Below are 15,998 nucleotides of genomic sequence, written 5' to 3' on the forward strand. Positions count from 1 at the left end.
TAAAAAATCATAAAAATGCTTAATACCTCGCAATTGTATTTGCATTTCAATATGGCGTATTGATACTGAAGACAAGTTGTTGCAAGACTGCTTTCTTCGCTGATATGTGTAATATGGTATCAAACTTCTAATATTTAAAACTTTATAATGAGTGGCAAAAACAACGTCAGATAAATGATATCACCACTGGAAAAGGTTGAGTGGCTGGAAATGGGTACTTAAATGAAAAGAATTTGTGAAAAATACAGAATTGGCAACTCCACAGCTTATGATTTAAAGAAGAAGAAACAAGAATTATTAATATATTTTGTGAACAGTGACACACATAAGACGTATGCAACCAGAAATCACTACATAAATTGCAAGTACATGATGTTGATCAAATTCTGTTTCAGTGTATTATCTATTTTTATTTTATCCCTTGCTTCAATATAAAGATTTTAATTTCTCAACATAACATACCTTACACGATGACTTTTATAATTAAGGCACATGTTAAGTGTTAAGGTTTCAAAAATTTGTATTTTCAGAAGCCTAGCAATATTTTGATGCTTTGAATGCTTGCATTATACTTATGAAAAATATATTTTGTGGTTTAAAAATACATTCATATTGAAAATTATGCTTAAAAAGAAATCCTGCAACAAAGCAAGCTATACTGAAAAATTAGCAGTTAGAGAGAAAATGTTTTGATGCTCTCCTTTAAATCTCTAACACTAAGTGGTGAAAAGTATATTTTACCAAAATGTGTTTTTATGCTGAAAATTAGCCTTCATAGGTGAGCTAGGAGAGCATTATCAGAAAATGGAATCCACAACTTGAAAATTGCACCATTGTAAAAGACTTATATTTAAAAAGGTAGTACAAAAAATACAGAGTAGTAACAATCAACACATCATGGAATTTCTCAATTCAGCAAGCGTCTACAGATCTGCCATTATAATCAGATTCAGGTAATCCATGTAAAATTTTCAGGACCAAAAATTTAGTGTTCACACAGGGCTGTCTGACAAAACTAAAGACAAAAATTAGTTTCTTCTTGCTATGAAACTAATTGAGGAGGACTTACTTTTTTTTGAGAGTAAAACTTCATAAATGAAATGATTCATTACATTCCAAAAATATTCCTCTTCTTTGTGATATCTCTTTTAAAAAAACTTCATGGTCACATATCCTTTCTCATTGACTCATTCCACTTGAGCATGGGATTTCAATACACAAAGAGAGTTCTATTCAGAGAGCAAATGTTTGGTTTTTTGCCCCCTAATATCATCATTTGTGTTTAGTTATTTTCCTCCATCATGGCATTCTAAATTCCATTGCCATCCAAAACGCATCCCGTTTTCCTATCTTCTTTGAATTTATCACAACAACCTCTCTCCTTGAAGGATCTGCATTATCGGGTTTCACCGCGTCGTTGTTTGATGCTCTGACAACAGTTTCACCAAAGTGGCATTCGGCGTCTTCAGGTCGAAGATGAGGGACTCGGATTTTTGCCACCCTTATATAGGTGGTCCCGTCTAGTGGCTGCACGCTGATTGGTCCATTTCCAGAGAACTCTCTTCCACGCGCTGTGGAGATGGTAGCCTTCATCTCTGTTAATGTTCTCCGGGTTTTTTGCGATCTCAATTGCTTCTCTAATTAATCGTGGGTAGTATCTACTCTCCTTTGCTATTACGTTTGCTTTTTGGAATAAGATCCCAGCAATGAATTATTGGTGAGCTTTGATGATGTCTCACTTTTCATCAACATCCCGATAAAGGATTCGGTGGAGATCATCGGGCACCTTACCTCAAACGGCATCCCGGAAGACTTCCCCACACTGGTGGAGCATTGCCTCAAGAATGCTTACTTTTTGTGGAATGGAGAATTCTACGAGCAGGCAGAGGGAGCAGCCATGGGTTCGCCGCTGTCTGCGGTAGTAGCTAACCTGTTCATGGAGTATTTTGAAGAGAAGGCTCTTAACCAGTACGAGAAAAAAACCTAGGATGTGGTTAAGATATGTGGATGATACTTTCGTCATCTGGCAGCACGGCGCAGCAGAACTTCAGAAATTCCTCGAGTTCCTCAACTCACAACATCACTCCATCAAATTTACAATGGAAGTAGAAAAGGACACAAACTACCTTTCCTGGACGTGTTAGTCACGAGGAGGAGTGCTGGGAAGCTGGGACGTGCTGTCTACAGGAAGAAGACGCACACTGACCGCAATCTTAACGCAGCCTCTCACCACCACCCGCTCCACAAGACTTCTTTGGTGGACACACTAGTTCACCGAGCCTATGAAATTTCTGATGCAGATTCTTTGCCAACGGAAAAGAAACATCTCCTGAAAGCATTACAGCAAAACGGCTATCGGAACGATATGGTGTTTAAAAGGACCGCCAGGGAAGAAAGGCGAAGACGGGATTGGGACTAGTCCATCAAGCAGACGGAACCGGACCCAAACACATATGCTTCTATCCCCTAAGCATCCGGAACATCCGAGAAGATAGCCAGAGTCCTGAAAAAACGTGATGTGGTGACAAGATTTAACTGCACCAAGAAAATAGCGGACGCTCGCCCTAGACCGAAGGACGAAATTCCGAAAGACCTATACGAAGGGGTCTACCAAGTACCCTGTTCATGTGGGAAAGCCTACATCAGGGAAACATGCTCCTCAATGAAAGTTCGGATGAAGGAACACCTCCGGGCAACAACAAATAAGCAGTTTCACCTGTCGGCCATTTCAGAACACCAATGGAGTGAACCCGGTCACGAGATCTTATTCCAAAAAGCAAACATAATAGCAAAGGAGAGTAGATACTACCCGCGATTAATTAGAGAAGCAATTGAGATCGCAAAAAACCTGGAGAACATTAACAGAGATGAAGGCTACCATCTCCACAATGAGTGGAAGAAAGTTCTCCGGGAACGGACCAATCAGTGAGCAGCCACTAGACGGGACCACCTATATAAGGGTGGCAAAATTCCGAGTCCCTCATCTTCGACCTGAAGACGCCGAATGCAACTTCGGCAAAACTGTTGTCAGCATCAAACAACGACGCAGTGAAACCCGACAATGCAGAATCCTTCAACCCACCGCCACGAAAACCTACGCAGCCATAAACCTCTCTCCTTCACTGTCTTACTACCTAATCTTCATTGCATTTATTTCCATTCATTTCATTTTCCATCACTCCACACCCAGATATGAAAACTCTGTAGTCTCTGCTTACCATCTTTGTCTCAGTGACCAAATTTCTAAGCCAAACAAAGCCACATTCCACATCAAAGCATTCAACAATTGTTTCACAACTTTAAATAAGTTCATAGCCTTGCCTTGAAAAATCTTTGTTCACGAGAGAGCTAAATTCTCTTTAATCCCTTCCACTCTATGAATCCACTTATTTTGCGTATGCTGTTGACAAAACAAATTTGAAGAGGAACAGAGTTATCCCTCTTAAGACGCCCCATGTCTACCGCTATGCTTTTGCACAAACTGAAATAATAGGCTAAGTTGCTTAAAAATTAGGACAGAACATTGTTTATCCCACATTATTATCTTTCACACTCCAAATTTCTCTCCAAAAGTACTTTGTTTCATGCCTTATATCTATGGGTGAATTTTAGGTATCTCATGCACTGCACTAATATACGTCAGTCCGTACAATGAAGTCAAAATGGGAGTAGAAATGGGGAAAATGTAATTAATTGAAATGAAACTGACATGGAATGCTTCCTTTTAATTTTTTCAAACTTGCCTAACGTATTTCATTTCATTTTCAGGCATGCCATTTTGGAAGCGTTTAGTATACATAAAAATGACAAAATTAATGAATTATTAGTTACCCATAGCAAATCCATCATCTGTGAAAGATGCTCCGACTTTATTCTTCTTGCTCATTTTCTCTTTGCAAGTAATAGAATGTTCCACAAAATTGATGGTCAGAGCAGGAATAATCACATGGAAGTTTCTTAGATGCATGTTTTTAGGATCTCGAATCACAGGTGTGAACACATTCACCAACAGCTATAAACATGAAATGATTATTTTATGAAAAAACCAATTTCTTCCACAAGTTCCTCAAAAATTTGTCACCAATTCCTTAACTTTAAAATGGCCATAAAAACATAAAGTCAATGAAAAATCAGATAAATTTTTCCAGAGGGTTATAAAATGTACACGGCATAAATACCTGTACACAAATTATGCCATTGATAACAAATCAATGGAACCTAAAAAGTTAAAAATCAATTAATACACTACAACAGTGATATATCTATTAAGTAACAACTGACAGCCGAGTCAAAATATGTTTGCTGAAAGAGGTGGTCTTTCATAGGGAGATAGATACCTAATTCAAGAATTACAGTGGTTACTGAGCAAATATGAAACTTCTCATTTCCAAACCTAGTCAATCAATGTTTTTAATATACCTTATACAAAGTGACTACCCAATTACAGTTAGAATCTCTTTTAATGCATTAGCCCTGACACAAAAATACAGACAAACATTCTTTTGCTAATTATCTCTAGTGCCTAATTTTAAGGTCCTAGGGTTGCCTCATCTTGGACCTTATTAACAGAGTTCTGACAATCAACAAGGTGGAGTTCATGGAAAGTAAAGGGGCATTTATAGACTTGGGTTGATTCAAGGATAATTGAGGAATTGCCTTTGTTAGAGGAATTGTTGTTGGTAGAGTAAAAGTTAAAGGTAGAGCCAGTATACAGAGCACCACCCTGCTCCATCTTCAGGGTCAGGGATTGAAAAAAGTCCATTTTCATCCATATTATATACATGTTGTTGCTGTCATTTTTAATAACTGATGGAAGACTATACTTAAAATCACAGCATGCCTTAAACCCCTCCGACCAACCACTGCTCACAATGAAAACCGTGACATGGAAGTGATTTGCACTAATTTTTTTACCTCAAATCATTCTGGCCAACCATTGCTCACAATTAATTGCAATATGGAAGTAATTTGCACAGAATATTCTGCCTGTTCATCACAAGTTTGGGATAACAATGACTATAAGAAGTTTGATACAACTTATGTTTTACTTACTGGACAGTTTTCCAGCAAGATGCTGGAGAACTTTCCAGCCTCGTGCTCATGCATCTTTTGTTGATTAATTGTTGACCTTCCATATATTTGGGATATATTCATTTAAACATATTATTGTTAACCATTTATTTCAATAATTTTATTTCCCAACTTGGTTACTTTCTCTTGCACTTTACAAACAAATGCACCACAGAAAATTTAATCTATGCACACATGACCATGCACATATCTGCCAGAGTGAGTTTTTATGAGTGTATTGCCAAAAGTAAAGTCTCCAATTTTTTTAGAAGTAGAAAGAAACGTTTATTTTCAATAATTTAAACATTTTATGGCTTGAATATTCCTCTATTTTTCTACATAATTGACCTGTTGGTCAATGCATTTTTGTAAGTGCTGGGGCAGTTGTTATATACCAATGTAATATCAGCTTGCCACCATGATGTTGAGGACACCAACCTCATTTTTCACATCATCATCGTTTGTTACGGGTGACAAAACTTGGTTGCTCCACTTCACGCCCGAGATCAAACAGCAATCACGTGAGCGGTGGCATTCCCCTTCAGCCAAGATGCAAACATTTAAACAGTCTAGCGGCCAAATCATGGCAACTGCATTTCATGATCAAAATGGGGAATTGAGGGTTGATTTCATGGCTTGTGGGACCACGAAAAATAAATGCTGACAGATATTGTGAGGCACTTAAACAACTCAGATCAGTGATTCAGAATCAGAGAAGAGGAATGTTGGGCAAGGGCATAAGCCTTCTCCTTTGAAAAATGGCCCCAGTGCCTAAAAAATGGTGATTAGGTGGAAAGATTGTTCAAGCTTTTAAATGTATCATTTATTGAAAAAAAGTTTCTTCCTATTTATAAGAACGTTTGAGGACTTAATTTTCGGATTACCCTTCTATTAATTCAGTATTATTATTACTACTACTTTGTATTTGCCCAGAGATCACAATACAAAAATACCAGGTGGGGAGCGTATGCATACATGATATAAGGCACGTCAAAAAGGAGCTAAGACACAGGCTCAATTAAGATACAATAAAAAAGAAATGGTTCTCACAGTAACATAATATTTGGCACAAACCTATGAACATTGGCTGTAACATGCATATGAAATGTCAATTCAGAAAAATCATTGATCACCAACATGAATCGGACCATGACCATTGCTAGAAACTACCAGTATGAACTTACTGGTTGGACATATTGTTGAGATATTCGTCAACCGAGTAGAACATACACCGTATAACTAACTTAAGAGAAATATTAATAATGAAAGGTCCAGTATTATTAAAATGTATATTAATCCCATGGACTTTCCCAAAAAATTAATAAAAAACAGTTGCAAATCATTAATATGATCATTGCAAAACTTAACTACAATGAAGTGTTGCTGGCCCCTTCAATCAGCAGAGGTATCATTCATAAAAAATTTTATAACATAGAATGCAAACATAAAGACACTCCCTATTACTTACTGAGTATTACTTACACTTGATATTTATTCAGGTTCAGAAGCCCTGTAAATCACCCTATCCCTTCTTCATGGAAGGTATCACATACAATAATTCATGCATTTCCTCTCCAAGGCAGGCTAAATAGAAATAGCATGACCATGCTGAGGCTTATCAATACTATTATCTATGTAAGATAATTTCCAGGAGGTTTTATATTACATTTCTTTGCGCCATCCAAACAGTTTATTTATCAATGAGCATTGAGTTGAGGACTTCCACTGTATCATGTTATGTCCATTGAATCATCTTAATTTTTCAGGAAATAAAAGCAGATCCTGTCGTACAGGCAAAATGATGAGTATATTTAAATGGAAGCATTTAATTATCCTTAAACCTCTTTAACATCAGTAATCATTTACCCTGCTCTCTTCCTTTTACTGATGATCCTGAAAAACCACAAGCTGCATGAAAAATCAAACTACTTGATCCGTAATCCTCACATATCCTGACTGTCTTTCCTAATTTGGGATGGGAACCAACATTGACATGACAGAATCTGCTGGCCAAATTCCTCCCTCATTAATGTGATTACTCAAGGTGATTTGTGTCATTAGGCATACGTGGGTCATTTGTTAGGAGTAGGATATTTAGGTGGAAGGGTGGAGAGAAACCAGGTATCAGCATTAGCTTGCTCTAAATAAAATATGCCAAGGGGTTCAAAGTGTGGTAATGACCAATCCAACAGATACCATAGTCAAAAACCTGTGACCTCCAGGAATTGGACCCAGGCCCTTGGGTTGAGAAGCCAGTAAATCAACCACCACACCATCCCAACCCCAAACAGAGAACAGTACAGATGAATTCTTAAGTGGCAATGGATGAGTAGTAAACAGTGGTAGTTAATAGCAGGGTAGCTGCTCAACAATTCTACCAATGTATTCTCAAAATATGATTTTTTTAACAACTGCAATATACTTGGAATTTCAAAGTGATTTACAATCAACATTTGTGTTCAGGCAATGGCTCCAGGCAGGCAAAACCTACGATACTTACCAATCTCTTAGCCATAATTATTTACAAGATTAAAAGATTTGAACAGATCCCCTATGTCATTTAATCTCCTATGCCAATCAAAATTGAAACTTTAGTTCCAATATGAAATTTTCCATACAGAAATGTTTTTTATATTAATATGCTAAAAACAGCCAACATTTAATTTTTCTCCAACTCCAAACACATTTGCATCATGTACAAACAAGTAAAATTTACAAGTGCACTCATATCTTAAAGGTATTCATAGGAGAGTAAATAAAATGGAGAATGAAACTAAAAAATACCTTGAAGTATTCTGTCCCCTCTGCAAAATTTTTTGTCCAGTTTGAAATAGTTTGATCCAAACATGAAGCTGAATTTATACAACTAGTAGACAGCCCTTCTTCCACACACAATTCCTCAAAATTCACAATGTCATCAAGATCAGGAATGAAACATATAGCATTAGAACAACAATGTAACCCTCCTGACCGGATCATTCTAATATAGCCCATTGCATTACCTGAAACACAAAAATATAAATTTAAACATATTTATACAGAAATATTGAGGCATCTAAATAATGAAGAGAAATGTTACCTCAGACCAATTTTAATTATACTTTATCATGCATTTTCACAAGTATTAAAACACATCTAAAGATAACATGTAATAATTACAGCTTTCCAGTTACCACAGACAATTGGTACTACATTTTTCCTAGGAAGTATGGAGTAGTAATAATTCAGCTTTAAATGCCCCAAAGATTGATTGAACTTGATTATTGTCTTGGACAATTTCAGGCTTTACTACAAAAATTAAGCCAGAGAAGGATGGTAATTGCAAGGAAAGAACTGATGAAATTAGGTTATGAATTCATCATCAATTCTGAAAGTGCATCAAAACACAGACAAGAGGAAATTATTCCTAAGCAACTCTGGGATAGAGGAACAACATTAAGATATTGCAATATAAAAAAATATACTAATCACTCAGATATCATAAATAAAATAGAAACTCATCACAGAAAAAATATGCATTGTGATTTATCATACTATTGCTCAATGTGGATAATGCTGCACTGGCTCCACTAATACAAAACAAACATCAACTCCTAGTTTGTCTTCAATTGCCACAAAATTAAAGACACAAAATATCCAGTTCATATTAACGTTCAGCATTTTCACTTAAATAATACAAGTCTAATTAAAATTTAATGCCTATACACATTTATAATTAGTTTACCTATGTGGGTGATCAGATTTCTGAACTGATCCAGGTAGCTCAGTCCATCTTCAGTGATACCAAGCTTTCGTATTCCTCTGTTAAATTTCTCAGCCCGCTCATATGAGAACTTCTGGTCTAACTGAGTTCTATTCTCCCGGAAAAAGCGAAGGTCTTTTATTAGTCTGGATTTGATGTGTTCATCATACATGAATTGCGAAAAGATAAAAAATTTCTTCCTTAGGAATTGATACGTGAAATTCACCTGAAACAAAATATTCCATCAAAAACCATAAATTCAACCTTTAGGGTAAATAAAAAGATAATAATTACCTACAGTGGTATTCATGATGCCAGTTCCATGAGTTCTTATGGAGTTTGCAATGTGCCTAATGTTTATTGTGTTTAGGTGCTTGTTATTACTTGATTTTTCAATAAAAAATTGATTATTCAAGTTGTAAAGATATTTTGACACAAAAATATGAATGTTCCTCATGATTTCCAAAACGTCCAAACCCTGTAATGATAATGAAATAATTATAAGCTTAAAATATTCTATTATGTTAATGCCGTAAATTTTAGATAATATAATAATGTAACCTGATCTAGAGTTTGGCTGGGTAAATAATCATCAACAGTTGTCAAATCAAATTTATGCTTTGCTAAACTTCTCATCTTTCCGTATGTTTTCCAATCATGCAAAGCCACTGTTGTTAGATTATAAAACATTTGGTTTAAATAGTGCTCTACATAACCTGAAACAAAAGAATACAAAATACAGCTATTAGTGTATAAAAAAAGTATTTCTAATAAAATGGCTTAAAATTTGTCAAACATTACATTAGTAGTTACTTCATGACAATGCTTTTTACCTGCAGAAAGATGCAATCAACCATAAGAGGTAAGGGATTAATAACAGTAAAATATCAATTTATTTATTTCATATGCATGTACATTTGCAAGAATGCATTTACATTTTGAGCTGGTATAAAAAGAAGAAACATTGCACAAGTGTTGGCAATGATGACAATAACAATCTGGAGTTTTGAGTTGTGCGATAGCAACTAAGTTCTCACCATGAACATACGAGGGCGATTCGAAAAGTAAGGTCTCCTATTTTTTTTTCAAGAAAAATTAAATTTATTCTCAACTTTGTCTACATTGTAGGAAAGGCTGAGCATTTAGCTATTTTTCTACGTAATTGCCTTGACGATCAGTCACTTTTTGCAACCTTGTAACCAGCTTTTTAATACCAGCATCGAACCTTTCTCCCGCCACATCACAAAGCCAACTGACGACTGCTTCTTGCACTTCCTCGCCTGACTTAAATTTCTGTCCTCCATGGTATTTTTTGAGAGCGGGGAAACAAGTGGTCGTCGCTGGGGGCAACGTCCGGGCTGTAAGGAGGGTGGTTGATATCCCTGTGGAATTCATTGAGCAGGTGGTCATTTGATGATACACACGTGGACATGCATTGTCATGATGCAAACACACTCCTATGGTGAGACACTTTGTTGTAGCCGAGGACCTCCGACACAATATTCTGCACAGAGAAGTAGCCACTCTCTTCATTAAGGCCTTCCTTCATCTCATGAAGGGTAATCCTCCGGTTATTGTGCACCATCTCGTCAATTGGAGCCACCGTTGATTCCAGCAAACTCGGCCGCCCTGACCACTGCTGATCGTGGACGTTTTCCCGGCCATCAAAAAACTCCCAGCACTATTTCGGCATGTTTTTTATGTCCATAAACTTCTCCCCAAACACTTCCACTAAATGGTGATGAATTTATTTTGGAGAAGCAGTTGTCAGTTGGCTTCGTGATGCGGCAGGAGAAAGGTACGATGCCTGTATTAAAAAGTCGCTGACAAGGATGCAAAAAGTGATTGATCGTCAAGGCGAATATGTAGAAAAATAGCCAAGTGCTCAACCTTTCCAAAGATGTACACAGAGTTGAGAATAAATTTGATTTTTCATGAAAAAAAAGGAGACCTTACTTTTCACATCGCCCTCATATCTGCACAACTTCATTGACTTACTTTATTGGTTACATTAAATGGAATGTCAACAAGTTGCAATTTAAAAAAAAAGGATGAAAATATTACTATTATATTATTGTTCAGCTCAAAACTCCAATTCCCAGATTTTTACAGTGTAAATAGATAACAGCAATGACATCACATTTTGACAGGCCTATGTCATTATTTTTGGCTACATTACTGTCTCAAAAACATCTTTGAAACTACTGTGATCTAGGCAAATATTGATGGCCATATGCTGCACACTTTTTACATATATTCAGACTGAATATACATGAAACTCAAGGGACTCAATACATGACATACCTTTAATACTGATGTATCTTTCAAAGAATCTCAAGGGCCTAAGTCTCAACATTGGTACAAAATTGTTGATTCCCACTCTAAATGGATTTCTATCATCCAGTTGAAGGTGAGAATGGACATGCAAACGCAGGTCAGTTTCAATGTCATTGCAAAATGGTATCAATATCTGAAAATTATGAACAGATATAAATGATGAAAATACATTTGCAATTTTTCACTATTATTAATTTATACAGACTAGTTTCATTTGAAACTAGCCTGAATAAATATCATCAACGGAAGATTGCAAATAGGTTTCTATCATTACGGAAGAATTAAGTCACATCAGACTGCAGTATGCTGGAAAATATATAAAATTAGCATATTATTGTGGAAGTATTTAGCCACAAAATGCAATTGTAACAAACTAAAATAGCAAAAAAAACATTCTTACCTTAGACTCAAGTAGCTTATAGACATCACTTTCTAGAGTGATTTTCAAATCACCTGGATAGGGTAAATGCCTCACAGATTTCATTGCCAAGATACAATCTTGAAGGGCACAGCATATGTACTGCAACATAGAAAATAAAAAAGTTCAAAACTGGAGAATATTTCATAGAGTTAATATTCATAAACTAGAGCTTTCAAATGAAACTTACTGACACACGATGAAAATCTGCATGACTTTCATAAATATTTGCTAAGTATACAGGGAGAATAACTCTATGCCAATACAAAAAAGAACAATCACAAGCAAGAGTAAGTTTATCTTGAAGATCACAAATGGAATCTAGCCGAAATAGAATTGAGTTCAGCATGTTAATTTCTTCTTCTTTAAATGTTTTCATCTGATTTGCTGTAGACAAGGCAAGGTGCATCACCAATCTTCTTTCTTTTGTGCCTGGACCATTGAGGGCACTTTCAGCAAGCAGTAACGATGAAAGAATATCCAGTCTTTTTTCACTGTATCTTTTATCTTGGATAATATTTTTCTGGAGAGAAAAACAGGTAAGAAGCCATTCAAAACAAATGGTCAAAAACTTAAGTAATCACATCATTGCATGCACTAAATTAGTACCATATTACATCACCTAAGTAGAAACTAGTCCTACAAAAATCTTTCACATTAAATTTCTCAGGAAGCTACATTAATGATGTCCTAGCTAACAGGGCAGCCTTATACTTTGGAGGTAGGCAATATCAGGAAATTTCTATAGTTAGCTACCATTGGGTGAGAAATAATTCATAATATCTATTGAGTAAATTTAGAAGAAGTACTTATGCATACAAGCAAATTGCAGCTTACATACAACCAGGTCACTACTTTCTTACCACCTGGTGTGGAAGTAAACATGAAACGAATACTCATGAACTCCTCAGGCAAGTCTTATGACATAATCATTCTATTTCATATAGTTGCATTTGTATTACTCAGAGCAGAAAGTATGGCGGTGCGAACTCATCTTAGTTGTCATGCTTCTTACAGTGGCTCGGATATAGTTTAGGGTGTACTTAGCCAGTACTTCACAGCATGACCATAATACTTGCCTAGATTATTCTCCCAGACCCATGAAAACTTTTAAAGAATTGTGTATCCCAAACTTTCCTAAACACTAACTGATCCTTCCCTGGTTAATCTTTTCCTGTTACTTTTTGATCAAACATATTACATTTAATGCATGCAAAATCAAACTTATGGCCTTACGGCAGTGGGGTAACATCCTTCAACCCAGAGCTTGCGAGTTCAATTCCTGCATACGTGGACTTCTTCCACCTATGGCTTGGTTGTTTGTAATTGTGTGCATTGTTATGCATATCATTGTTAAAAAAACACCAATACAAAGGCCAACAAGTGCTGTTTTAGGATTAATTCTAAATAAATAAATCATTCTCTCAAACTGCTATCTATTAATTTTTGGGATGGGCGTTACTACTGATTTAACGATATTTTATGGCCATTTTCCTCCCTTGTAAATGAGGTGAAGCCCATGGAATAAGCCCCAAAAAGTCTATTTAATTTATTCCTAAACCTTTACTAGTTCTGCAGAAATGTCATCTATCCTGCAGACTTGTTCATATTCATTTCCATTGATACCTTTTCAAATTCACTTCAGCATTTCTGAATGTGAGCTATCTTTATTATTATCGATTTCAAAGTAAATCATTCAAAATTTTGGGAAATAGAACCATGTTAAAATTAACTGAAATTGGAATACTGGTTGCATATGTGCCAACTTTATTGGTCATCCAGAGACAGAAGTTTTAAAAAAATAAGAAGCTTTCTGGCCATTAAGTCCTTCTAGTAGCCAGAAGCCACAATTTTCTCCATTTTTCATTTGCCAATACCATAGGTATGCTTTTTGGGGTTCTTTAATAGTTGCCGAGTTAGTCCCACAAAACCATAATTAGAACTAAGTTTCCTTCCTGATTGACCCAGAAGTAGGCATCCAACCTCCCAGAAATATAATTTTATGAGTAAGCAGTTCATGTGATGCAAAAGGCAGAGAGAGCAATACTGGGTACCAGCAGTAACATATTGGCCAACCAAGGGGCCAAGGGGGACATGGCCCCCCCTTAAGAGACCTTCCATGATATATTCTTTTATTCAGTTCCAAGTAATTGTTTAAAAGAACAAGTACAAAATCCAAGTATAACCGATTTCAATAGAATTGTTGTACATCAATTCTAATTTTCTTTAGACTTCTCTAAGTCCTTTGCTCAATAAATAAAGGCCAGTTGGTGCCCCTAAAGTTGAAAGTTGCTTGTCACTTGGCTTAATACCAAGCGTTGACCTTCAGGCCAGCCTTTACTTTTATGCAGACACATGCATCTGTTTTGAAATGCTGAAAACTTATGGGATCAAGGGCTCCGAAATCATATGCATTGGATACTGGTTATTATTAATTGTTATTGAATAGAAGGACATGTACTTGCACATAATACCCACACTTTGTGCATCATTAAATCATCTTCATCTCATTCATTTGACCTATAACTTTTTCAATTAAATTAACTACAAACCAAATAAATGAAACCTCTTAGACTTAGAAGACCAAAAACTATTAGTATTCACTAGGAAAAAATATATCCATTGTATACGAGAACAACAATGGTTAATAATGTCGTCTAATTCTTCTCAGCTGATTCGGTGATAAGGACATAAATATTAAACCAAGGAAACATTCTTATCACTACCACATTAACTTACACCGAGGTACAGGTTTCACACTCTGAGGCCCCAGGTTCGAATCCTGGAGGGGACAGATCTTTTCCAGTGGTATCCCGATCCCTACTTGAGATGCTTTATGGAGAGTACTTTAATTGAGTGCGCCATCTATCTGAGGGGACGTTAAACTGCAGACCCCTTGGTGCATTTCGTTAAGAGTAGGCTTATGCTGATGCCAGGTTTCCCTCCACCCTTTCTCCATTCCCATCCATCCTCAATGGCACAAATGACCTCAGCTGTTGGACGCCTCCCCTAAATCTACTCCTACTAGTACTGGGCTACCATTGCATAAAAACCCAGGTATCATGGACAATGTGTTAAAAGTTATTTCCCAGAAATTTACCAGCTCAATAAGAAAATAACCGATTGCACACTGGTGGTAAGTAAAGGGGGTGACTTGACATGTTTTTACAGAAGAGATGACTATATGAGATACATTATGTTGCCAACATGTCTACCTAGCATGGGCAGCAACCTCGATTTTCCTCAAAAGGCTTTTCGGAGGGGCGACCTAAGCTAGGTGGATGTTTAGCCTGGTGACCTAACATTCCTTGTCATACATCTTCTGGGCAGCTTGCAGAGTGATGAGTATAGATGTAATATGCATATGCTCTCAAGATCAGACTCGTATTTCCATGCCTTGGGAAATATAATGTAAAATACATTTAGTTTAATTTAGAATATTTGAAAGATCACTTTCTGCAAACATTGTTCTTACAACCGGTGTGAACTTAATTCAATACCTACTGTTGCAAAAGTCATGGCCTTACAGAGGCAATAAATATGTATTCAGAGTTTTACAGGTTAAAATATGGCTGACATTTTCAAAATACTCCATTTGCTGGGTGGAAATATGCTTGGAATGATTTAAGGTATGATGGCTTAAGATTAATTGTTAAAAATATACCTTTAAAAAAGAATTTGGAATGAGAAGTTGCATCAACACAAAAATTAAACTATAGCACTTAGTATTACACATTTTGCTGTTGGATTTCACTGTTAAAGCTTTATATCTACATAACTGGAGCATTTTTTCCCAAGGTGAGGATTCAGTAGGTGGATATGGAGGCTGTAGTTTAGCAGAGTGCTGAAGATTTAACCCCACAAACAGGTATAGGTATTTAAATGCTTCAACCTCAAACACAACATTTAATTTTTCTAAAATCCCTCCCTTTTGCAGCATTGTTGAAAATAATTAAGATCTTTTTAAATATAAATTATAAAAGAAAAAAAAATGTATCTAATGTTAAATTGCTTATTTTATTTAGTAAAATTTTTTACTTATGTTAGATTTTATATTTCCACTTCTTCATTCGCCTTTAAGTTTCGAAGCTCCAGTCTAAAAGTTCAGTTTTGTGAGATATAATTTGAAAGAATCCTCAAAATATAGGTGGGCATTAGTCAGGGCACCAGTACACTGTATCCCTCCTTTTACCTTGTGCCAAGCACACCTGAAATCTTCTTTGAGGCCTGAACTTCTTCCCGGTTGGCTGTATCTTTTCAACAAAGTACCTCACGACTAAAACTTCCTCATTTGCACTTACACTATCACATCCAATACTCACTTCTCTTCCTCCGCCCAGGTGTTCAACTAAATTCTCTATTTCATCTTCACTCAAAAAAAGGTTATCCCTCTTTGAATCAATTATGGGGGTAATATGCAAGGCTTTTTTA

At 36.2% G+C, this 15,998-nt stretch overlaps 1 protein-coding gene across 3 annotated transcripts in view; it reads right to left on the reverse strand.

Moving 5' to 3' along the window:
* SWIP (strumpellin and WASH-interacting protein) overlaps positions 1-15,998 on the reverse strand; it is a 31,022-nt gene that overhangs the window by 2,619 nt on the left and 12,405 nt on the right. For 2 of the 3 annotated variants that reach the window (XR_011700590.1, XM_071584099.1), the window contains exons 10-17: positions 11,758-12,090; positions 11,550-11,669; positions 11,117-11,282; positions 9,374-9,528; positions 9,111-9,290; positions 8,795-9,038; positions 7,855-8,072; positions 3,832-4,012 (exon numbers count right to left, since the gene is read on the reverse strand). Coding sequence is in view for 2 of the 3 variants with exons in the window: in XM_071584099.1 (XP_071440200.1) it covers positions 3,832-4,012; positions 7,855-8,072; positions 8,795-9,038; positions 9,111-9,290; positions 9,374-9,528; positions 11,117-11,282; positions 11,550-11,669; positions 11,758-12,090 (1,597 nt within the window). In the remaining variant the exon portion in view is untranslated. Of the gene's footprint in view, positions 1-3,831; positions 4,013-7,854; positions 8,073-8,794; positions 9,039-9,110; positions 9,291-9,373; positions 9,529-11,116; positions 11,283-11,549; positions 11,670-11,757; positions 12,091-15,998 lie in introns of those variants that run through there. The other variant, XM_071584100.1, reaches the window with a different exon arrangement.

This window comes from Hetaerina americana, unplaced genomic scaffold (genome assembly GCF_022747635.1).
Source record: "Hetaerina americana unplaced genomic scaffold, ioHetAmer1.1.p SCAF_16, whole genome shotgun sequence".
In the NCBI taxonomy this organism is placed as follows: domain Eukaryota; kingdom Metazoa; phylum Arthropoda; class Insecta; order Odonata; family Calopterygidae; genus Hetaerina; species Hetaerina americana.